The 25,544-nt window shown below is 45.0% G+C and overlaps 1 protein-coding gene and 1 long non-coding RNA gene across 5 annotated transcripts in view; both read right to left on the bottom strand.

Annotated features, from left to right (window-relative positions):
• mast3 (microtubule associated serine/threonine kinase 3) overlaps window positions 1-25,544 on the bottom strand; it is an 84,323-nt gene that overhangs the window by 13,787 nt on the left and 44,992 nt on the right. For all 4 annotated transcript variants that reach the window (XM_062960200.1, XM_062960203.1, XM_062960201.1 and 1 more), the window contains 13 exons: window positions 24,592-24,724; window positions 24,380-24,441; window positions 23,851-23,930; window positions 22,459-22,667; window positions 18,489-18,627; window positions 15,454-15,586; window positions 12,350-12,515; window positions 11,221-11,322; window positions 6,798-6,920; window positions 5,221-5,330; window positions 4,899-5,062; window positions 1,433-1,677; window positions 187-399 (listed from right to left, as the gene is read on the bottom strand). In XM_062960200.1, the coding sequence (XP_062816270.1) occupies window positions 187-399; window positions 1,433-1,677; window positions 4,899-5,062; window positions 5,221-5,330; window positions 6,798-6,920; window positions 11,221-11,322; window positions 12,350-12,515; window positions 15,454-15,586; window positions 18,489-18,627; window positions 22,459-22,667; window positions 23,851-23,930; window positions 24,380-24,441; window positions 24,592-24,724 (1,879 nt within the window). The remainder of the gene's footprint in view (window positions 1-186; window positions 400-1,432; window positions 1,678-4,898; window positions 5,063-5,220; window positions 5,331-6,797; window positions 6,921-11,220; window positions 11,323-12,349; window positions 12,516-15,453; window positions 15,587-18,488; window positions 18,628-22,458; window positions 22,668-23,850; window positions 23,931-24,379; window positions 24,442-24,591; window positions 24,725-25,544) is intronic.
• Window positions 15,863-18,469, bottom strand: LOC134293233 (uncharacterized). Its single transcript, XR_010000243.1, has 2 exons — window positions 16,130-18,469; window positions 15,863-16,016 (listed from the first exon to the last, which is right to left on the bottom strand). It is a non-coding gene; the product is annotated as an uncharacterized LOC134293233 (long non-coding RNA).

The raw sequence follows: 25,544 nt of genomic DNA, 5'->3' as shown, positions 1-25,544 counted from the left end.
ATTTGGCCACAAAATACATAGGCATCCAAAATATGTCTTTCAAACAAAACAAAAAAAACCCGGAAAAATAAAGCCCAAATTAGAGGAACCCAGATCAGGTGGAGACCCTTTTGCTGGGGAATGAAGGCAGACCCGTATTCCTAAAAAAGGAAAGCCACAGAAGAAAGCCACAGTGGAAGGACTGACCTGTGCTGATGATGAGCGAAAGGGCCGAGACGGAGGCCGACTTAGGCACCCTCCCGCCCGAGGCCAGGCGCTGCTGGTGCTGATGCTTCGCGGGGCTCTCCTTGGAGGCCACCGCCCGCCTCCCGCTTTCACCCTCTGAGGCCCTCGGGGTGGAGTGCTTGGCACCGGTGCTGTTGCTCCGGAGGCGGACCCGGTTTAGGCTGACGAGGTCGGCTGCAAAAGAGGAGAGGCTCCCGTTTGGTGTGCAAACCTCGTGGGGGGGGGGGGGGAGAGCAGAAGAACAGCGGGGCCTTCCGTCCCGTTGCCCTCCCATTCAGCCCTCATATGTGCAGGCCCTCCCCAAGTTACAAACATCCAATAATAATAATAATAATAATAATAATAATAATAATAATAATAATAAACTGGCAAAAAATCAGTACAAGAAAGCCGCACTACAAACTAGAGCTGACAGCTGACTGGAAAACTGAACTGTTGGTTGGAAATGAAAGCTATGGACTTGTCAACATCAGAAGAGGAATTTTCCAGGGAGATTCATTGTTCCCTCTGCTTTTCATTATTGCCATGATTCCTCTTGTCAACAATCTTACAAAAAACAAATCTCGGCTATCAAACATCTAAAAAATCTCACAAAATTTCGCATCTGATGTACATGGATGACCTGAAGCTATATGGGAAAACAGAAACTGAAATCCAGTCTCTGACCAACACTGTCCGAATTTTTAGCACTGATATCAGCATGGAGTTTGGTTTGGACAAATGTTCGACAGTGGCATCGAAGAAGGGAAAAATCATTGAAAGTGAGGGCATAAATATGCCCAATGGCCAAACAATAAAGTGTCACCAGCCAGAGGCCTCGTGTTCGACTTGTGGTTTTGTGAAACGAAATCCAGCATATCTATCTTGTTTGCTGTGTCATAATAAAATAATAATAATAATAATAATAATAATAATAATAATAATAATAATAATTCCGAGGGGGAATCCTTAGTTGGGAGGTGTTAGCTGGCTCTGCTTGTTTCCTGTCTGGAATATGTCTAGTTGTGCTCAGTAACGAGTTGGTATGGCATAGTCTGTTGTTATGGAAAATAATGCAACGGGAGCCTGTGTTTGAAGTTTGCCATGTACAGTGGAGTCTCACTTATCCAACATAAAGTTTGTCCCAAGGTTCGGTCGGGGAAGGTCGTGGCCCTCCCGAGGCTCCGAGAGCCCGTTCGACACGCACTCCACACGCGCATTGACGTACCTGCCAGTGCTGAAGGCTTTCCGGGGCCCTTCAAGGAAAGCGGGGGGCCCTCGGGGTCCCCCACCACGAAGACGGGGCGCTCCCGCTTGGCCGGGGCCCGGGAAGGGCTCTCGTCCTCGGAGGAGAAGGCAAACCTGGGCATGGCCTCCAGGCTGCAGGTGGCGCTGAGGGGCCCGGGACCCCGGTGGGCGCACTCCTGGCGGAAGGCGTGGACGGTCGAGCCGCAGGAGGTCCAGGCGCGGAGCCTGCGTCGGAGAAAGCGAGGAGGGGGTGTCAAAAACCAAAAGCCCAGGCACACTCATCTATCATCTATCTACAGTAGAGTTCCAGTTATCCGACATAAACAGGCAGGCCGAATGTCAAATAACTAGAACTATCTGACAGCTATTTTTCTAGGCAGCAGCGGGTAGGGTGTTGTGGTTCAGTCTGATGATGAAGGGGGATTTGGGTTTAGGCAGGTTGACCAAGGAAATGTTGAAGGCTCCGAATTGTCAGAAAGGCCGCAGGCTAGCAGAGAAGCTGAAGTTAGTAATAAGGGTGACCTTTCACAAGATTTAGAACATCAACAAAGTCCAGGTGGCTCGGGCAGCGAGTCAGAGGAGTCTTCCTTAGATAGAGACACAATAATAATAATAATAATAATAATAATAATAATAATAATAATAATAATAAGTTTATTTATATCCCACCTCCATCTCCCCTGAAGGGGACTCGGGGCGGCTTACAACAAAATCAAAACACAGTAGTCTCACTTATCCAATACTCGCTTATCCAACGTTCTGGATTATCCAACACATTTTTGTAGTCAATGTTTTCAATATATCGTGATATTTTGGTGCTAAATTTGTAAATACAGTAATTACTACATAGCATTACTGCATATTGAACTACTTTTTCTGCCAAATTTGTTGTCTAACATGATGTTTTGGTGCTTAATTTGTAAAATCATAACCTAATTTGATGTTTAATAGGCTTCTCCTTAATGCCTCCTTATTATCCAACATATTCACTTATCCAACATTCTTCCGGCCCATTTATGTTGGATAAGTGAGACTCTACTGTACAAGCGATGATAAAATATGAAACATCATATTAAGGTTAAGGTTAAGAGTTCATCGTCCCAGGCATTCTGTGAGAATCGCTAGTAAATGTGTGGGAACCCAAGGTCAGAGGAATGCTTTCCTCGCTTGTAAGCATGGTTAAATAGGGAGAAACAGGGAAATATTTCAGTTGGAGCAACGTTGATTTTGGAAGTTTAACTCTGCTCATGGAAAAAGATTATTGCTTCTATTCCTGCCTAGATTCTGTGTTTGGATTGTATTTTGGAGTTCATGCTACCTTGCTTTTCAGGACTGATTTGCTATTTTAAGAGACTTTGAACTATTTTCTACAGAGATTTTGAACTATATTCTGCAGATTGTCTTTTCCATTGCAGTACTGCTTTCTTTACTGCTTTTATTAAGACTTTGCTATCTTTTATCAATAAACTGAAAAAACCAAGTCTGCTGTGGTGGAGTGTGTGTTGAGAGCAAGGTGAACCAGCCCTGAGGTGCAACACAGGAGGCCTCTCCAAGTGCCGGGTGCTTACTGGGAGGGAAAAGTCTGCAGTGCTGGGAATGCGCCAGGAGAGGCGAGATGCCGGCATGTCGGATTAATGGAGCAGCTCTTGAATATTTTATTTAAAGACCCTAAAAATCCCTTACCTAGATGACCCTTATTCAAAAATCTTGTTTTTCCATGAAAGTGTTGACAGGACAAGTTTATTTATTTATTTATTTACATCATTTATATTCCGCCCTTCTCACCCCGAAGGGGACTCAGGGCGGATCACATGACACATATTAGGCAAACATTCAATGCCTTTTTAACACAGGACAAAGACAAACAAACATAGCTCCGAGCGGGCCTCGAACTTATGACCTCCTGGTCAGTGACTCATTGCTCTCCCGTCTGCACCACAGCTCCGGGCTAACATTCTGCCTGACATTTGCTCTTTGCTCACAATATAAGGTCATGCAAACTGCAGTAATGATTTGGCTGCTGGATGATGCATCCGTGGATGAACTATGAACATGTCACCTGAGCATGGAGCAAACTATGGACACTTCACCTGATGTGATAAGGAGTTATATAAGTTACAAGGCAACTACGCATGTCCAAAAGGATTATAACAGTCAGCAAATTCCATTGTCAGTTAGCTTTCTGCGCATGCTTCTGTAAAATTGTATAAATTGGAAAGCCACTAGACATGTCCAAAAAATCATTTTGAATCGTATATCGGAATTATTTCGGATTGTTCTCGCTTTTTGATACGCATTCCGAGACATTGTCTCACAGCGCAACCAGCAATGTAATTCGAACCAATGTTGGCCCATTCTCTAATTGTCTCTTAATGTTTCGTTAATTTTTCTCCCCCAATTTTTTTTTAAAAAAATATATTTTAAAAAATATTTTACATTTTTTTTTGTTTCTACAACCTACCTTGAATGGGAGCTTAGCGCAGCCTAACATGGCTGCCGCTCCCCGGCCAATCAGAAGCTTCCACGATGGATGCAAAGGTGGGGGCTAACGTCCTCTGCGTCCACATGGAAGATTGCCATACAAGCCCGGTGTGTAGCAATTGCACATGCGCGTCCGCCATTTTAGAAACGTTTAGAATCGTTACGAATTTTCGGAAATATCCGAAATTTTTGGATGAAAAAATCGGAAATACTTTCTATATCGAAGCGCCAGCGCCCCCTACTTTAGAAACGAGAATTGAAACATTTTCTTCATCGATCGGACATGCCTAAAAGCCACTACAGACAAGGGGTGGCATTGCGTTTTTCTGGGCCTTAGCTAACATTGTCACCTGCTCTTGGCCAAAAGTAAACTATCATGAAGGCAACTTCTGCTGTCAGTCTGCTTTCTTCACGAAATTCCACAACAGGATAATACGGTGTGTCGGATAAGCGGAAGTCGGATAACGGGAACTCTATTGCGCCAAATTGCTATGTGTGTGTGTGTGTAAAGAAATCCTTGCAAAGTTGCTTGCAAAAGATCTCTGCAAAAAAAGGGAGCTCAGTTTTTGCAGAGGCAAGCCATGCCTCAAACAATGTATCGGTTTGCTGGCAGATGGCTGGGTTTGTCAGTTGGGAATCTGAGCTTGCAGGGAGAGCACAGAAAAGACAGGCTCTCTAATAGCTACGGTCAAGTAGCAGTTTAAATATGCTATGCTGGATATATTGAATGCTGATTGATTAGTTATTGATCCTATGCAACTACAAGGACATTGTACGATTGCTGAACTGTTTACTTAACTTCAACTCAACAAGTAAAGTTCCTTTGTTCTTTCAATTCCTCTGCCTGGTCTGAGTCTTTTGCACATGGTGTTAACTGGACGCTGCTGGTTCCGCTAGACACACTCGCTAACAAACTCTACTGTCTCTCTATCCGAGAGCGCGGAATGGCTCTGGCCGGGACTGACCTGGTCTCGGTGGCCGAGTGGCGGCTCTTCTCCTCGTCTCCGGAGCCGCGATCCCATCGCTCGGCCTGGTCTTCCTTGTCGTCCGCCCGGCCCTGATCCCCCGAGGAGGAGGAGGAGATGTTGAGCGCCGGGGGATTGGCCAGGAATTCGGAGCTGCTGTACACCTGGGCAGAGAGAGAGAACGAGGGGGGAATCCCATGAATCCCTGGGGCGAGTTGGACTGGGGGACCCCTGGACGACTCTGGGTCGGGGCCTCAACCGGGAACGGGTGTTCCCCCCTCGGCCACGCACTGGCTCCCCTCTAAGGGCCACCCTCGCAAACCTTGCTGAAGCGGTGAGAGCAAGAGGAGAAGTGCCGGATCTCCACGCAAGACTCCTCGTCGTTGGTCTCCTCGTCCTCGGAGCCCAGGTGGCGGTAGCGATCCGAACGGGCTGTATATGGGGGGACGGGACAGGACAAGGACTTTGCTTACAAGGTATTTATTTCGTTACTTCATTAATATCCCGCTCTTCTCACCCTGCAGGGGACTCAGAGCGGCGTATACCATACAGTAGAGTTCGGGTTATCCAACATAAACGGGTGGGCCGAACGTCGGATAACCGAAACTGGTTAACCGACTTCCGGTTATCCGACCTACCTGTTGGTGTATTTTGGGTGTAAGGGTGAAATGATGAATCAAGTGTTTTTGCTGTTGGAGTTTTGCAACTGTGTATTCCGGACAAGCTTTCTAGCAGCACAAGGGTTAACGTCAGGCCAGTTTGAGTGATAGCCTGCGAGCCAATAGGTCGTGGCTTCCGGTCTCAGGATGTTCGTCATTCTGCTGTGGAATGTGTTGTTGCCGAGGAAAAGCTTCGCTGATTGGCAAAGAGAGAGGATGTGTGTCCTATGAGCAATGGGCTTTCTAATTGTTAATAATTGTATGTAAATAAAGTCTTAGAACCGCTGCGTTCAGCTGATTAACGACGGTGGTGTCGTTTGTCGGTGCTGCTTTAGATGGAAGCTTCAAGCAGTCTGACTGAGAATGGATTGTGCCCCATGAGTGAAGCTTCCCTAAACCGGATTGCCGGGAGGGATAATAGGGCCTCCCTATTATCTGTCAGTTTCGGTTATCCGACATTCGGCCTGCCCGTTTATGTCGAATAACTCGAACTCTACTGTATACACATATATATACATGTACACATACATATATACATAGATACTAGACATGTCCAAAAGATCGTTTTGAATCGTATATCGGAATTATTTTGGATTGTTCTTGCTTTTTGATACGCATTCTGAGACATTGTCTCACAGCGCAACCAGCAATGTAATTCGAACCAATGTTGGCCCAATCTCTAATTGTCTCTTAATGTTTCGTTAATTCCCCCCCCCCCCCAAAAAAAATTTAAATATATTTTTTAAAATATTAAAAAAAATTTTTTTTGTTTCTGCAACCTCCCTTGAATGGGAGCTTAGCGCAGCCTAACATGGCTGCCGCTCCCCGGCCAATCAGAAGCTTCCACGATGGACGCAAAGGTGGGGGCTAACGTCCTCTGCGTCCACATGGAAGATTGCCATACAAGCCCAGTGTGTAGCGATTGCGCATGCGCGTCCCCCATTTTAGAAACATTTAGAATCATTACGAATTTTTGGACATATCCAAAATTTTGGGGTGAAAAAATCGGAAATAATTTCTATATCGAAGCGCCAGCGCCCCCTACTTTAGAAACGAGAATTGAAACTCTTTTTCATTGATCGGACATGCCTAATAGATACACACACACTAATCAGTTTCACGAGTTGTGCAGGACTCGGGACCGCCGCTCCCCACCCCCACCCCCAACGTCCTGGGCACCCCTTATTTCCCCTCCCCGGCCTCCCTTTTGTGGTGGGGCCTTCTTTTGTTCCTTACTTACTGTCAAAATAGCTGGTGTCGTCTTCAGCCTCCAGCTGCGGGATGAACTCGGCCTTTTGCCGCAGGAGTCCGGTCCAGTCCAGGTTGCGGAAGAAGGGGTGCTGCTTGACCTCGTGGGCCCCTCCTGGAGGGACGGGGGGACGAGAAGGGCATTTTAAGGATTCAGATTGGATTTTCATGGTGCGTATTATATTGCACTAGCTTTGCCCGGCCAGGCTTTGCTGTGGCTTATGGGAATCCTTTGTTGGCCAGGTGGAATAGCAGTGAATAGCCTTGTAGTCTCAAAGCCCAGCCATTTTCTGGAGTAACTGGAGTCGCACCCTCAATCAAAGCTTGGCTCCTTCCTTAGTAGGGGAACCCTTGTTTGGTCAGATTGAATGCCTGGGGGAATCCTTTGTTGGGAAGTGTTAGCTGGCCCTGATTGTTTCCTTTCTGGAATTCCCAACTTCCCTGTGCAAAGAGCTAATAACGACTAAGGCTCCTTCAGGCGGGGGGAATCTTTTAATCCCACCACTGCCACCAAATTGCAAAGATGTCAGACAGGGGAGAATCTTTTAAAAATCCCACCGCTGACACCAATTGCGGAAATGTGGAGGAGTTTCTATTAATTAATTATATTTATATTATTGTTATATATTTTATATCCGTTGCCACCTGTTATTAAAGATGTTTTATTGTAAGGATGTTTATAATGCGGCCACCAGATGTTAAAGGGATTATCATCTCTTGCCACCACTATAGACGATGATATAGCCACTGGCTATTTAGAGAGGAGACTTTTTTAAAATTTTGTTTTTCTTCCTTTTTCTTCTTTGCTTTTTGATTGTAATATAGATTTCAGAGACTGAGATATTAAAAAGAACAATAACACGTTTATTCAGGCACAAGCTTATTGGTTTCAGTAACTTTCTCTTTAGAGGCACTTAGATTAACAGTTGCAAAGCTATACTGAGATGTTTCAAACTTTACAATACTACTTCCTCCTTTACTGCTTTAACCTCCAGTCACCCTGTGAATTTCAATCACAGACTATCTGTTCCTTATCTGGAAACAGACTACCATAAAATAAGCCACCAAACTTATTTTAGGGTTGTTGTATGTCTTTCGGGCTGTGTGGCCATGTTCCAGAAGCATTCTCTCCTGACGTTTCGCCCACATCTATGGCAGGCATCCTCAGAGGTTGTGAGGTATGGAGAAAACTAAGCAAAGAGGTTAATATATATCTGTGGAAAGTCTAGGGTGAGAGAGGTCAGTGTGAATGTGTAGTTAATCACTTAAATTAGCATTGAAAAGCTTATCTGCTGTCTTCTTCCTGCCTCTGGGGCATCCTTTGTTTAGAGTCGTTAACTGCCCTTGGTTGATTCATGTCTGGAAACCCTCTGTTTTCAGAGTATTGCTTTTTATTTACTGTTCTGATTTTTGAGTTTTGTAATACTGGTAGCCAGATTTTGTTCATTTTCATGGTTTCTTCCTTTCTGTTGAAGTTGTCCACATGCTTGTGGATTTCAATGGCTTCTCTGTGTAGTCTGACATGATAGTTGTTAGAATGGTCCAGCATTTTTGTGTTCTCAAATAGTATTCTGTGTCCAGGCTGGTTCATCAAATGCTCTGCTATGGCTGATTTCTCTGGTTGAATTAGTCTGCAGTGCCTTTCATGTTCTTTGACTCTTGTTTGGGCGCTGCGTTTGGTGGTCCCTATGTAGACTTGTCCACAGCTGCATGGTATCCGGTAGACTCCTGCAGAAGAGAGAGGATCCCTCTTGTCCTTCGCTGACCGTAGCATTTGTTGGATTTTCTTCGTGGGTTTGTAGATAGTTTGTAGGTTGTGCTTCTTCATCAGCTTCCCTATGCGGTCAGTAGTTCCCTTGATGTATGGTAAGGACACCTTTCCTCTGGGTGGATCTTTGTCTTGACTCTCATGGCTTGTTCTTGGCCTTGCAGCTCTTCTGATGTCTGTGGTGGAGTATCCATTGGCCTGTAGTATCCTACAGGCCAATGGATACTCCACCACAGACATCAGAAGAGCTGCAAGGCCAAGAACAAGCCATGAGAGTCAAGACAAAGATCCACCCAGAGGAAAGGTGTCCTTACCATACATCAAGGGAACTACTGACCGCATAGGGAAGCTGATGAAGAAGCACAACCTACAAACTATCTACAAACCCACGAAGAAAATCCAACAAATGCTACGGTCAGCGAAGGACAAGAGGGATCCTCTCTCTTCTGCAGGAGTCTACCGGATACCATGCAGCTGTGGACAAGTCTACATAGGGACCACCAAACGCAGCGCCCAAACAAGAGTCAAAGAACATGAAAGGCACTGCAGACTAATTCAACCAGAGAAATCAGCCATAGCAGAGCATTTGATGAACCAGCCTGGACACAGAATACTATTTGAGAACACAAAAATGCTGGACCATTCTAACAACTATCATGTCAGACTACACAGAGAAGCCATTGAAATCCACAAGCTTGTGGACAACTTCAACAGAAAGGAAGAAACCATGAAAATGAACAAAATCTGGCTACCAGTATTACAAAACTCAAAAATCAGAACAGTAAATAAAAAGCAATACTCTGAAAACAGAGGGTTTCCAGACATGAATCAACCAAGGGCAGTTAACGACTCTAAACAAAGGATGCCCCAGAGGCAGGAAGAAGACAGCAGATAAGCTTTTCAATGCTAATTTAAGTGATTAACTACACATTCACACTGACCTCTCTCACCCTAGACTTTCCACAGATATATATTAACCTCTTTGCTTAGTTTTCTCCATACCTCACAACCTCTGAGGATGCCTGCCATAGATGTGGGCGAAACGTCAGGAGAGAATGCTTCTGGAACATGGCCACACAGCCCGAAAGACATACAACAACCCTGTGATCCCGGCCATGAAAGCCTTCGACAACACATTAAACTTATTTTAAACTGACTCAAAATCAAACATTTGAGCCACCCTGATCCCTTCACTGAGGATCAGTCTTAACTGCACCTCCTTGGGGCACAGACTAACTTAAAATAAGTCACCAAACTTATTTTAAATTGACTCAAAATCAAACATTTGAGCCACCCTGATCCCTTCACTGAGGATCACTCTTCCCTGTAATTCCTCCGATTACAGACTGAACTCTTTTTTCCCTCCTTTTTCTCCAAACGGCATTACAATGGCAACCTGCCTCAGAATGCTGAGCTGGCTACCATCCCCCACGCACTGGTAACTCTAATACTTACCCTTTTAAACATAGTTAAACATGACTTTTAAAACGCAATTAAACATGACATCTGTAAACTAAAAAAATCCACACCTCTTTACACCCTGTTTTCAGAGTGTTGCTCTTTATTGACTGTCCTGGTTTTAGAGATTATATTGTTCTGTATTATTATACCACAGTAATTATTACGTATTATATTTATAATCCTATATCACCTGCTTTGAACTGAATTATCTGAGGCCCATTCTACACAGCTGTATAAAATCCACACTGAATTGGATTATACTGGCCAACAAAGTATTCCCATATGCCACAGCAACTCGTGACCGGGCGCAGCTAGTTGTATAGAAAATTCAAGAAGATCGATTGCTCTTGTAGTTTTTATAAATGTTGCTTATAAAAACTTTGAAAAGTCCCCAAAATTGTAGGTATAAGTGAAACGTTAAGAAGCTTAATGGGCTAACAATGGTAACTGTGTTCTACCCCAATAGCTCTAAAAATGTTGCTCTTTATTGACTGTCCTGGTTTTAGAGATTATATTGTTCTGTATTATTATACCACAGTAATTATTTCATATTATATTTATAATCTTATATTATCTGCTTAGAAGTGGATTATATGAGGCCCCTTCTACACATCTGTATAAAATGCACACTGAAGTGGATTATCTGGCAATGTGGACTCAAGATAATCCACTACAAAGCAGATAATATAAGATTATAAATGGGTAATATAGCTTGAGTCTACACTGCCATATAATCCAGTTCAAATCAGATAATCTGTATTTTATAGGCAGTGTGGATTATTGCGCCAAATTGCTATATGTGTGTGTGTGCAGAGGCAAAGCCACGCCTCAAAACAATGTATCGGTTTGATGGCAGATGGCTGAGTTTGTCAGTTGAAATTTGAGCTTGCTGGGAGAGCTAGGATATAAAGGGGGCGGGGCCTAAAGGCAGCAGAGCCTACCTTTCTAACTGGCAGTTAGGGGGAGAAAGGTCTTCCTCATCCTCTGTAATTTGGACTATTTTTCTAGGTTTTTTTTATTGAAAGACATAGACTGGATGACTATGTCTTTTGTGGCCAAATTTGGGGTGATTGGGTTAATCATTTTTGTTGTTTACTCCATAGTAAGACGAACATTATATATATAAGATTTAATGGGGGGACGACACTTCCCCTGCACCCAGACCCCGTTCCCGCGGCCACTCTACCTGTGCCCAAGCGCTCCAGGGGGCAATGGCGGAGGAGCTGCATGATCAAGTCCTGGGCGTCCGGTGGGAGGGATTCGTCCCCCTCGGGCCAAATGATTTCATCTAGGGAAGCAAAGAATGAAACTGTATTTGTACTCCGCCACCACCTCCCGAAGGGACTCGGGGTGGCTCACAAAAAACACTCACATACGAATAGTATAAATCAATAACAATGCAAATTACCACCAAGTCACTCCCTCCCATCACATTGCAGGTTACAGCGAGCACATCCCAGGGTTCCTTTCTCTCCCATTTGCATGACTCCGCCCACTGCCTCTCCCTTAACCCTTTCCCAGTGTTGAGGGGCCAGCAAGTCACTCCTTTCCATCACATTGCAAGTTACAGTGAGCACATCCCAGGGTTCCTTTCTCTCTCCATTTGCATGACCCCGCCCACTGCCTCTCCCTTAACCCTTTCCCAGTGTTGAGGGGCCAGCAAGTCACTCCTTTCCATCACATTGCAAGTTACAGCGAGCACATCCCAGGGTTCCTTTCTCTCTCCATTTGCATGACCCCGCCCACTGCCTCTCCCTTAACCCTTTCCCAGTGTTGAGGAGCCACCAAGTCACTCCCTCCCAGGACACTGCAGGTTATAGCAAGCACATCCCAGGGTTCCTTTCTCTCTCCATTTGCATGACCCCGCCCACTTCCTCTCCCTTAACCCTTTCCCAGTGCCGAGGAGCCACCAAGTCACTCCTTTCCATCACACTGCAGGTTACAGCGAGCACATCCCAGGGTTCCTTTCTCTCTCCATTTGCATGACTCCGCCCACTGCCTCTCCCTTAACCCTTTCCCAGTGTTGAGGGGCCAGCAAGTCACTCCTTTCCATCACACTGCAGGTTACAGCGAGCACATCCCAGGGTTCCTTTCTCTCTCCATTTGCATGACCCCGCCCACTGCCTCTCCCTTAACCCTTTCCCAGTGCCGAGGAGCCACCAAGTCACTCCCTCCCAGGACATTGCAGGTTATAGCGAGCACATCCCAGGGTTCCTTTCTCTCTCCATTTGCATGACCTTTCCCTTAACCCTTTCCTTAACCCTGGGAACAACGTTGACCTCCTTTTCTTCCCTGAAAACGGGAGGCCGGCTTACCGCTGATGACCTGCCCAAAGAGCTCCTCCGGCGTGTCGCCAAAGAAGGGGACGCATCCCACCAGGAACTCGTAGAGGATAATGCCCATCGCCCACCAGTCCACCGGCTTGCCGTAGCCCTGGATCAGGATCACCTCGGGAGCAATGTATTCAGGCGTCCCACAGACCTGAAACGGAGGGGAACGGAGAGCCGTCAGGAGTTCGGTCCACGCCTCAGACACCCTTATTCCCTGGGGGTCCCTAATGGACACCAGCGTGTTGCCGGATTTGCTGGTATGTGACGTGATTAGCTTGGATAAGTGAGACTCTACTGCAGGGGTCCCCAGACTTTTTAAACAGGGGGCCAGTTCATGATCCTTCGGACCGTTGGAGGGCCGGACTATAGTGGGCCGAGCAATAATAATAATAATTAATAATAATAATAATAACAATAATAATAACAACAACAATAAAAATAGGGTTGGAAGAGACCTCTTGGGCCATTTAGTCCAACCCCCTTCAGCCTCGTGCATCAAAAGCACAAGCAAAGCATCCCTGACAGATGGCCACCCAGCCTCAATGTTAATAATAATAATAATAATAATAATAATAATAATAATTCTCAAATAAAAGACAAAGTATGGATTGTTGATGTTGCAATCCCAGGGGACAGCAGGATTGAGGAGAAACAATTGGAAAAGCTGACACAATATGAGGATTTAAAGATCGAACTGCAAAGACTCTGGCACAAGCCAATCAAGGTGGTCCCAGTGGTGATCGGCACACTGGCTGCAGTGCCTAAAGACCTTGGCCTGCACTTAAACACAATCGGCACTGACAAAATTACTATCGGTCAGCAGCAGAAGACCACCTTACTTGGATCTGCCCGCATTATTCACTGATACATTACACAGTCCTAGACACTTGGGAAGTGTCCGACGTGTGATCCAATACAACAGCCAGCAGAATGTCTGCTGTGGACTCATCTTGTTGCGTTTCAAATAATAATAATAATAATTGACAAAATTACAATCTGCCAACTGCAAAAGGCCACCCTACTGGGATCTGCACGCATCATCCGAAAATACATCACTTGGGAAGTGTTCGACTTGTGATTTTGTGAAACGAAATCCAGCATATCTATCTAGTTTGCTGTGTCACAAACAAGCAGTCAAAGAAGAAGAACATGCCCTGGTAGAATATGTAAAGCAAAGTGAAGAACCTGCTTTGATTGAAGTAAAAAATCAGAAACTCTTCAAGGCACAGCAGACAAAAAACCAGTACAAGAAAACCGCACTACAAACTAGAGCAGAATCAGTACAAGAAAACCGCACTACAAACTAGAGCAGAATCACTACAAGAAAACCGCACTACAAACTAGAGCTGACAGCTGGCACCACAAAACACTGCATGGAAAGTTCCTTGACAAAATTGAAGGAAAAGCTGATAAGGAGAAGACCTGGCTCTGGCTCACAAATGGGACCCTGAAGTAGGAGACACAAGGCCTGATCCTTGCAGCCCAGGAGCAAGACATCAGGACAAATGCAATCAAGGCCAAGATCGAAAAATCAGCTGATGACCCAAAATGCAGACTGTGCAAGGAAACCGACGAAACCATGGATCATATCCTCAGCTGCTGTAAGAAAATCGCACAGACAGACTACAAACAGAGGCACAACTATGTGGCCCAAATGATTCATTGGAACTTATGCCTCAAGTCCCACCTCCCAGCAGCAAAGAACTGGTGGGATCACAAACCTGCAAAAGTCTTGGAAAATGAGCACGCAAAGAGACTGTGGGACTTCGGAATCCAGACTGACAAAGTTCTGGAACACAACACACCAGACATCACAGTTGTGGAAAAGAACAAGGTTTGGATCATTGATGTTGCCATCCCAGGTGACAGTCGCATTGACGAAAAACAACAGGAAAAGCTCAGCCGCTCTCAGGACCTCAAGATTGAACTTCAAAGACTCTGGCAGAAACCAGTGCAGGTGGTCCCAGTGGTGATGGGCACACTGGGTGCCGTGCCAAAAGATCTCAGCTGGCATTTGGAAATAATAGACATTGACGAAATCACGATCTGCCAACTGCAAAAGGCCACCTTGCTGGGATCTGCAGCATCATCCGAAAATGCATCACACAGTCCTAGACACTTGGGAAGAGTTCGACTTGTGGTTTTGTGATACGAAATCCAGCATATCTATCTTGTTTGCTGTGTCATACAATAATAATAATAATAATAATAATAATAATAATAATAATAATAATAATACATCACACAGTCCTAGATGCTTGGGAAGTGTCCGACTTGTGATTTTGTGATACGAAATCCAGCATATCTATCTTGTTTGCTGTGTCATACAACGTCGTTGTGTCAATAATAATAATAATAATGGTTGTAAGAGAAGAAGAGACCCCTTAGGTCATGTAGCCCAACCCCCTTCTGCCCTTGTGCCGTGGGGGGCTGGATAAATGGCTTCGATGGGCCGCATCCGGCCCCCGGGCCTTAGTTTGGGGACCCCTGATCTACTGTATTGGTCAAGTTTGGGGAAAAGGGAGTTATGGTTCACCTGCAGCCAGATGAACACTGACCCCTACCAACTAGGACCACACTTCACACAGAGAAACCTCATGAACATACTGCTGAACATACTACAGGTATTTGTGGGAAGGGGCCTTGATTCTGGGAGTTGTAGTTCACCTCCATCCAAAGACCACTGAACCCACCCAATGACGAATCTAGACCAAACTTGGCACACAGACTGAATATTTGCCTGCTGTGGATACTGAGAGATATTTCGGAGCAATTGCCCCGGGGAATTGCCAATACACACGCCGACAAAATGGTTTGGGGAGGATTCAGCCACAATTCTGGGAATTGTAGTTCACCACTCCAAACAGAATACATAACATGACAAGACAAATAATACCATTCTCAAATGACCGGGTCCCCAAGCTAGTTTGCAATAATCCTCACATGGCTACGCTATGCAGCTATTACCACACCCCTTAGGTATTGCATCATAACATTCACAAGTGCTATCAATATTCCACATGTCCATCAAGCAGTATTTCTGTTCATGATCAGAAATGCTGTGCCCATAGCAGAGCCCAATCCCGTACCTGCTTATCCACAAACTCCCGAGTGTCTTTCTCGATGTGTCCCTCGTAGAGGTTGGTGGTCAGGTTCATCAAACCGATCTTGGAGAGGCCGAAGTCGGTCAGCTTGATGTGGCCCATAGAGGTGATCAGCAAACTGAGCAGAAAGGGAGAAACGTGGCTTGGGAGGAGGCCTTCGCCAGGGTTCACCCCAAAAAGGTGGGCAATGTAGGAGCTTTGATGTAGCCTTCGTCTCGGTTGGCATCACTGATAACCAATCCTACAGGAGATGCAAGGGCCACAGGATATCCAAGGATATCCAAGGGGAAAGCCCAGACCAGTTGTAGGACAGCCTGAGGCTCACGGATGGGCTCACCGATGGTTTAGAGCAGTGATGGCCAACCTATGACACGCGTGTCAGCACTGACACGCCTAGCCATTTTTGCTGCCACGCTGCCGCATGCAGAATGATTGGGTGACTATGTATTTTGTGGCCAAATTTGGTGTGATTTGGTCCACTGGTTTTGTTGTTTACTCCATGGAAATTATGCAACCATCTAGGTGGCCTTTGAGGTCCCTTTCCTTACCTATGGTCTTCTGATGGCCTGATGAGACCATCTAGATGGCCTTTGAGTGTCCCTTTCCTTACCTATGGTCTTATGAGACCATCTAGATGGTTTTTGGAGGTCCCTTTCCTTACCTATGGTCTTATGAGACCATCTAGGTGGTCTTTGAGGTCCCTTTCCTTATTTATGGTCTTCTGATGGCCTGATGAGATCGTCTAGATAGCCTTTGAGGGTCCCTTTCCTTACCGATGGTCTTATGAGACCATCTAGATGGTCTTTAGAGGTCTCTTTCCTTACCTATGGTCTTATGAGACCATCTAGGTGGTCTTTGAGGTCCCTTTCCTTATTTATGGTCTTCTGATGGCCTGATGAGATCATCTAGATAGCCTTTGAGGGTCCCTTTCCTTACCGATGGTCTTATGAGACCATCTGGATGGTCTTTGAGGTCCCTTTCCTTACCTATGGTCTTCTGATGGCCTGATGAGACCATCTAGATGGTCTTTGAAGGTCTCTGCTTAGCTATGGCCTTGTTAGACCATCTAGATGGCCTTTGAGGATCCCTTTCCTTATCTATGGTTTTATGAGATCATCTAGATGGCCTTTGAGGGTCCCTTTCCTTACCGATGGTCTTATGAGATCATCTAGATAGCCTTTGAGGGTCCCTTTCCTTACCGATGGTCTTATGAGACCATCTGGATGGTCTTTGAGGTCCCTTTCCTTACCTATGGTCTTCTGATGGCCTGATGAGACCATCTAGATGGTCTTTGAAGGTCTCTGCTTAGCTATGGCCTTGTTAGACCATCTAGATGGCCTTTGAGGATCCCTTTCCTTATCTATGGTTTTATGAGATCATCTAGATGGCCTTTGAGGGTCCCTTTCCTTACCGATGGTCTTATGAGATCATCTAGATAGCCTTTGAGGGTCCCTTTCCTTACCGATGGTCTTATGAGACCATCTGGATGGTCTTTGAGGTCCCTTTCCTTACCTATGGTCTTCTGATGGCCTGATGAGACCATCTAGATGGTCTTTGAAGGTCTCTGCTTAGCTATGGCCTTGTTAGACCATCTAGATGGCCTTTGAGGATCCCTTTCCTTATCTATGGTTTTATGAGATCATCTAGATGGCCTTTGAGGGTCCCTTTCCTTACTGATGGTCTTATGAGACCATCTGGATGGTCTTTAGAGGTCTCTTTCCTTACCGATGGTCTTATGAGACCATCTGGATGGTCTTTGAGGTCCCTTTCCTTACCTATGGTCTTCTGATGGCCTGATGAGACCATCTAGATGGTCTTTGAAGGTCTCTTTGCTTAGCTATGGCCTTGTTAGACCATCTAGATGGCCTTTGAGGATCCCTTTCCTTATCTATGGTTTTATGAGATCATCTAGATGGCCTTTGAGGGTCCCTTTCCTTACCGATGGTCTTATGAGACCATCTAGATGGTCTTTAGAGGTCTCTTTCCTTACCGATGGTCTTATGAGACCATCTGGATGGTCTTTGAGGTCCCTTTCCTTACCTATGGTCTTCTGATGGCCTGATGAGACCATCTAGATGGTCTTTGAAGGTCTCTGCTTAGCTATGGCCTTGTTAGACCATCTAGATGGCCTTTGAGGATCCCTTTCCTTATCTATGGTTTTATGAGATCATCTAGATGGCCTTTGAGGGTCCCTTTCCTTACCGATGGTCTTATGAGACCATCTAGATGGTCTTTAGAGGTCTCTTTCCTTACCGATGGTCTTATGAGACCATCTGGATGGTCTTTGAGGTCCCTTTCCTTACCTATGGTCTTCTGATGGCCTGATGAGACCATCTAGATGGTCTTTGAAGGTCTCTTTGCTTAGCTATGGCCTTGTTAGACCATCTAGATGGCCTTTGAGGATCCCTTTCCTTATCTATGGTTTTATGAGATCATCTAGATGGCCTTTGAGGGTCCCTTTCCTTACCGATGGTCTTATGAGATCATCTAGATGGTCTTTAGAGGTCTCTTTCCTTACCGATGGTCTTATGAGACCATCTGGATGGTCTTTGAGGTCCCTTTCCTTACCTACGGTCTTCTGATGGCCCGATGAGACCATCTAGATGGTCTTTGAAGGTCTCTTTGCTTAGCTATGGCCTTGTTGGACCATCTAGATGGCCTTTGAGGATCCCTTTCCTTATCTATGGTTTTATGAGATCATCTAGATGGCCTTTGAGGGTCCCTTTCCTTACTGATGGTCATATGAGACCATCTAGATGATCTTTGGAGGTCTCTTTGTTTACCTATGGTCTTATGTTAGGGTTGACCAAAGTCTGAAATGACTTGAAGGCACACAACAACAATCCTAATTTTGGACTATTTCATCCTAGTCCAGCCCCCCCCCCCCACTTAAGAAGTTTGAGGACCCCTGCTCTGGACTCTAGTGTGGTGTTGTGGTCATAGGGGTGCAACAGGACCATGGTCATCCCTTCCTGGAGTTTTGCTCCCCACCGCCCCTCTTCTCCCCAAATCGCCCATACTTGTCCGGCTTGAGGTCCCGGTGGACGATGCCGTAGTTGTGGAGGTATTCCAGGGCCAGGACCGTCTCCGCAAAATACATCCGGGCCATGTCCACCGGCAGCGGGCCCATGTTCTTCAGCAGCGTGGCACAGTCCCCACCTGCAGCGGGGCAAAAAGGGTCAGCGGGATCGGAGTCAGTCTCTGGATGTCCCCAAATTGGTGTCAGTTAAGGACTGATGCCATCCAACCAAGGAGATCTCATTGGTTGGGAAAAGTGGCATAAATAGCTGGAGGTTGGAGGTGGTAGTTGCTGGGAGCAACGTTGTGGAACTGCTACAGCCCGAATCTCTGTCGGTGAACTCTGTGATTGGACCTTGACTTTGGTGATTGAACTACGGCCTGAGTTGGTGAGATTACTTGGAAAGAACTCTAGACCTTCTTGAGCTCTTCCCATGTTAAATTTTTATGTAATACAGTAGAGTCTCACTTATCCAACTTAAACGGGCCGGCAGAACGTTGGATAAGCGAATATGTTGGATAATAAGGAGAGATTAAGGAAAAGCCTATTAAACATCAAATTAGGTTATGATTTTACAAATGAAGCACCAAAACATCATGTTAGACAACAAATTTGACAGAAAAAGTAGTCCAATACGCAGGAATGCTATGTAGTAATTACTGTATTTACGAATTTAGCACCAAAATATTATGATGTATTGAAAACATTGACTACAAAAATGCGTTGGATAATCCAGAATGTTGGATAAGCGAGTGTTGGTTAAGTGAGACTCTACTGCAGGGGTCCCCAAACTAAGGCCTGGGGGCCGGATGCGGCCCATCGAAGCCATTTATCCAGCCCCCACGGCACAAGGGCAGAAGGGGGTTGGGCTAAATGACCCAAGGGGTCTCTTCTTCTCTTACAACCATCATCATCATCATTATTATTATTATTATTATTATTATTATTATTATTATTATTATTAAGGCTGGGTGGCCATCTGTCAGGGGTGCTGTGCTTGTGCTTTTGGTCCGCAGAGGCAGAAGGGGGTTAGACAAAATGGCCCAAGGGGTCTCTTCCAACCCTCTTTATTATTATTATTATTATTATTATTATTATTATTATTATTATTATTATTATTATTATTTATTAACATTGAGGCTGGGTGGCCATCTGTCAGGGGTGCTTTGCTTTTGGTGCACAAAGGCAGAAGGGGATTGGACTCAATGGCCCAAAGGGTCTCTTCCAACCCTCTTTTTTATTATTATTGCTGTTATTATTATTATTTTATTATGACACAGCAAACAAGATAGAAATGCTGGATTTCATATCACAAAACCACAAGTCGAACACTTCCCAAGTGTCTAGGACTGTGTGATGTATTATTATTATTATTATTATTATTATTATTATTATTATTATTATTATTATTATTATTATTATTACACAGCAAACAAGATAGATATGCTGGATTTCGTATCACAAAACCACAAGTTGAACACTTCCCAAGTGTCTAGGACTGTGTGATGTATTTTCGGATGATGCGTGCAGATCCCAGTAGGGTGGCCTTTTGTAATTGGCACATCGTGATGATGATGATTTTGATGATGATTATTATTATTAACATTGAGGCTGGGTGGCCACCTGTCAGGGGTGCTTTGCTTGTGCTTTCGGGGCACAAAGGCAGAAGGGGATTGGACTCAATGGCCCAAGAGGTCTCTTCCAACCCTCTTTATTATTATTATTATTATTATTATTATTATTATTATTATTAACATTGAGGCTGGGTGGCCATCTGTCAGGGGTGCTTTGCTTGTGCTTTCGATGCACAAAGGCAGAAAGGGATTGGACTCAATGGCCCAAAGGCTCTCTTCTAACTCTCTTTTTATTATTATTGCTGTTATTATTATTATTAATTATTGTTGTTGTTGTTGTTGTTGTTGTTGTTGTTGTTCGGTGGCCAACTATAGTCCGGCCCTCCAATGGTCCGAAGGATTGTGAACTGGCCCCCTGTTTAAAAAGTTTGGGGACCCCTGCTCTACTGTATCTCTGATTTGCCTAAATTTATTGCGAGGCCCGAAGTTTTTCCAAAGTCTTTTAACTGTTTTGACTAATGATTGTAGTGATTCCTCCACCTCCCCTAAAATTATCATAACATCATCAGCATATAAATTAATCTTAATGTCTTCCTCGCCCACCTTATAGCCTTTAATGACCGGGTTATTCCTTACTAAGTTTGCTAAAGGTTCAATGGCGAATGAAAATAGGGCCGGGGAAAGGGGGCATTCTTGTTTAGTTCCTCTATTAATATTTATTTGTCTGGTTTGTGTCCCATTTACTGAGATAGTTGAGACTACTTGTATGTTTTGGCCATGTAGGACTGCTTGCTTCACTTCACTTTATTTCTTAATTAGTCGCTCTCCACCAGAGTGCTCCGAGCGACTTACAATTTCAAATATCACTCCACAATATAAAAACATTCAACCTAAAAACATTCAACAGTGACTGTTTGGCAAATTAGATCTGATTTACTTAAATGCACAACCAAAACAGCCAAGTCTTGAGCGCTTTTACAAAAGGTCGAAACTCCGACATTGCTCTAACATATGGAGGCCATGAGTTCCACAGAGGGTTGTTGTATGTCTTTCGGGCTGTGTGGCCATGTTCCAGAAGCATTCTCTCCTGACGTTTCGCCCACATCACTTCAGGAGAGAATGCTTCTGGAATATGGCCATGAAAGCCTTCGACAACACATCGAGTTCCACAGAATTGGAGCATCGGTCGAAAAGCCTTCTAGGTGTACCTCCCTAGGGCCCGGTACGTGTAGGAGATTTTCCTGGGAGGATCGAGGTGACCACTGATGAAAATAAGGAATGAGGCGGTCCCTAAGATATAACGGTCCTTGGCCATTTCGAGCTCTAAATGTCAGGACCAGTATCTTGTAAGAGATCCGATGTTCTATTGGTAGCCAATAGGCATGTCCGATCCATGAAAAAAATGTTTCAATTCCCGTTTCTAAAGTAGGGGCGCTGGCGCTTCGATACAGAAAGTATTTCCGATTTTTTCACCCAAAAATTTCGGATATTTCTGAAAATTCGTAATGATTCTAAATGTTTCTATTAGGCATGTCCGATCCATGAAAAAAATGTTTCAATTCCTGTTTCTAAAGTAGGGGGCGCTGGCGCTTCGATACAGAAAGTATTTCCGATTTTTTCACCCAAAAATTTCGGATATTTCTGAAAATTCGTAATGATTCTAAATGTTTCTAAAATGGCGGATGCGCATTTGTATTGTATGGCAATCTTCCATGTGGACACAGAGGATGTTAGCCCCCACCTTTGCGTCCATCGCGGACGCTTCTGATTGGCTGGGGAGCGGCAGCCATATTAGGCTGTGCTAAGCTCCCATTCAAGGTTGGTTGCAGAAACAAAAAATATATTTAAAAATTTTTTTGGGGGGGGGGAAATTAACGAAACATTAAGAGACAATTAGAGAATGGGCCAACAATGGTTCGAATGACATTGCTGGTTGCGCTGTGAGACAATGTCTCGGAATGCGTATCAAAAAGCGAGAACAATCCGAAATAATTCCGATATACGATTCAAAACGATTTTTTGGACATGTCTAATGCGTATCAAAAAGCGAGAACAATCCGAAATAATTCCGATATACGATTCAAAACGATTTTTTGGACATGTCTAGTAGCCAATGCAGTTGTTTCAGAATCGGTGTAATATGGGATCTTATAGATGATCCCGCTAGCAGCCTGGCCGCCGCAATTTGGACCATTCGGATCTCCTGTGTATGACTCCGGAAGGCCTTTGACTACGAGACTTTGAATGGCTGCATTTACAGAGATTCTGAGTACAGGTCTTTGAAAGCTGAGAAAAATATGGGTAGTTGGATACCCGGGATGCCAGCAAACCTAGTTCCGCTGGCTCTTGGGGTTCTTGAGGGACCCCTGTAAGACTGACCGCCCCGCTCGGCCTCACCTTCCACGTACTCCATGACCATGCAGAGGTGGCGCCGGGTCTCAAAGGAGCAGAACATGCTGACCACAAAGGGATTTTCGGCAAAGGTGAGGATGTCCCGCTCCACGAAGACCTGCTGGATCTGGTTCCGCAGCACCAGGTTCTGCTTGTTGATCTTCTTGATGGCAAAGCGCTGACGGGTCTCCTTGTGCCGCACCAGGTAGACCGCCCTAAGGGGGGGAGCGCGGAATTAACGAAACATTAAGAGACAATTAGAGAATGGGCCAACATTGGTTCGAATGACATTACTGGTTGCGCTGTGAGACAATGTCTCGGAATGCGTATCAAAAAGCTAGAACAATCCGAAATAATTCCGATATACGTTTCAAAACGATTTTTTGGACATGTCTAGTACTAATATGCTCATTTTATCTATGTCATTGAATTTCCCCATGCGAGCCACCCTGAGTGCCTTCAGGGAGATGGAGTTGTTGTTGTTGTTGTTTTATTGTTATTATTATTATTATTATTATCAACACAACGACGTTGTATGGCACAGCAAACAAGATAGATATGCTGGATTTCGTTTCGCAAAACCACAAGTCGAACACTTCCCAAGTGTCTAGGACTGTGTGATGTATTTTCTGATGATGTGTGCAGATCCCAGTAGGGTGGCCTTTTGCAGTTGGCAGATCGTAATTTTAGACTGGTTCACTATCTGATGTCCCGTCCCTCGAGGTTTTATTCTGATCCCTTTCTCACCCAGAGTTTTAATTTTTAATCTAGTTTTTAAATGTAGTGTTCATGCGGCCCGCTCTTGTTATATTGCTGTTTCGATCTTATGTTGTACTGTTTATTTTATGTAATGTATTATTTAATTGTATTATGTTATGGTTTATTGTATTGTCTTGGGCATGGCCCCATGTAAGCCGCCCCGAGTCCCCATTGGGGAGATGGTGGCGGGGTATAAATAAAGTTTTATTATTATTTATTATTATTATGTGTTATTGTTTTTAAATGTATTTGATATTGTATTTTATGATGAACCGGGCTTTGTCCCCATGTGAGCCGCCCCGAGTCCCTTTGGGGAGATGGGGCGGGATACAAAAATAAAGTTATTATTATTTTATTATTATTAAATCCAAAATTTTCATTTTCGCCAAAAAGTGGAAACCCATGACTTGGCAGATCAGGGGCCACAAAACTAAACGGGTCAAATACTTTCGATCCCTTGGTATTCGCTGTAGATATAACCTAGGAATTCAATATGGTGACTCGTCTGTAAATCCTACTGGTTTTACCGCAATTCCCCAATCGTAATGCTGGCCGGGCCACCCATCAATTAATTGCACCTCCCCACACTTTCTGACCCAGGTTTTCTCTTGTGGGGAAGAAGAAGAAGCAGCGACTCACCCATAGGCCCCATTGCTGATGAGCTTGATGGTTTCGAAGTCGGCCTCGCAGGGCTTCCTCCGAGAAACTAGAGCACAAGACTGTTTTTTTTGGGGGGGGGGGGCAGAGAAAGAGAGAGAACGTTGTGGTTTTAATTCTTCCTAATCGGGATAATCTTCCATGACACTCCCCAACAATCTTATTGACAGGGTTGTTGTATGTATTCTCTCCTGACGTTTCACCCACATCTGTGGCAGGCATCCTCAGAGGTTGCGAGGTATGGAGAAAATAAGCAAGGAAGGTCCAGAGTGGGGGGAAGGACTCTTGTCTGTTGGAGGCCAGTGTGAATGTTGTAATTAATCACCCAATTAGCTTTAAAAGGCCTTCCCAGCCTCACCTCCTGGCCTAGGGGAATCATTGTTCAGAGTTGTTAGCAGCCCCCTGATCGACTCCTGTCTGGAATGCCTCTGTTTTCAGAGTGCTGCTCCTTATTTACTGTTCTGATTTTGGGGTTTTTCAAAACCATGACCTACAAAAGCATGGTCCTCACCTCATCCTGCTGCTCCAACCCCGAAGGCGAGCCAGAGTCCACTTGATCGAGCCGAACCATTTCTGGGGAGGCAAGAAAAGGGCTGGTCAAGCGGATTGTTGACCACTTTTTGCACTGACTGGAGGTCCAGTTTGGCACCATAACCCAAGGCCCCAATGAGAGCCGCCCAGGCCAATTCCACTTACTATTCTTCCCAGGCTCCATCTACTCACCCTTCAGGGGGTCCTTGGCGAGCCCCAGCTGGCCGATGATGTAGCGTGGGATGTCGGTCTTGATGCCTTGCCCCACTTTGGCCTGTCCCTCCGCGGCCTCCAAGAGGTGGTAGAACTCCTCCGGGTCAAACTCCTGAGAACGAGCAGTCGAGAAAGGAAAGATGGCCGCCCCGGCTTAAACCCAGACCCACCCCCCTCCCCATAGTCCAAAACGGGACCCTCTCTAAGATCTGGGGTCCAAAACAAATTGGGAGAATGCTACTAGGGTTGAATGAACTGTAATGCCTCCACCTTCGTTACTTGGGTTTGGATGGAAATATTTTAATAAATCAAACGCAGAAATAATCCTTAGAATATGGTCTCTAATGACCACTATTCACTTTTCCACATAATCACCAGACAATTGGATACATTTCTGCTAACGATGAACAAGTTTTCTGAAGCCGTCACAGAAGAAGTCGACACTCGGTTTCCGCAACCGGCGTCTCACAGGACAGCCAAGCAAAGCAATAACGTGACCCACACGTTCTTGTGAAATGCCGATTACACTTGAAATTTACCTCTGAGTGATACAACGATCGTCCTGAATCCACCTGTCAACGTTTTGCTCGTGAAACTCGGCGGTTGCTGTCACAGGACGTCCAATTCTTTGTTTGTCACGCAAGTCAGATGTTCCCACCTCAACATCTTCAAACTTACTCACCTAACGAGGCACAGGACTCACATCAACACAATCACCAAAAACAGCTTGCATTCTCTGATGAATCTCCTTTGGGGCGACACATTCTGCTGTCACGAATTCAGTGACTACACATTGCTGAAGTTGCATTGACCGACCGTCTACGCAGGGTTCCATACTTCGCATTTTAACAACACAACCGTCCAATGCTAAGGCTTCCCCGTCTGCACAGGGTTCCGTACTTCGCCCTTTAACAACACAACCGTCCAATGCT

This window comes from Anolis carolinensis, unplaced genomic scaffold (genome assembly GCF_035594765.1).
Source record: "Anolis carolinensis isolate JA03-04 unplaced genomic scaffold, rAnoCar3.1.pri scaffold_7, whole genome shotgun sequence".
In the NCBI taxonomy this organism is placed as follows: Eukaryota; Metazoa; Chordata; class Lepidosauria; order Squamata; family Dactyloidae; genus Anolis; species Anolis carolinensis.
The sequence above is the reverse complement of the archived record's forward strand: the minus strand, read 5'-3'. Positions and strand labels throughout refer to the sequence as shown.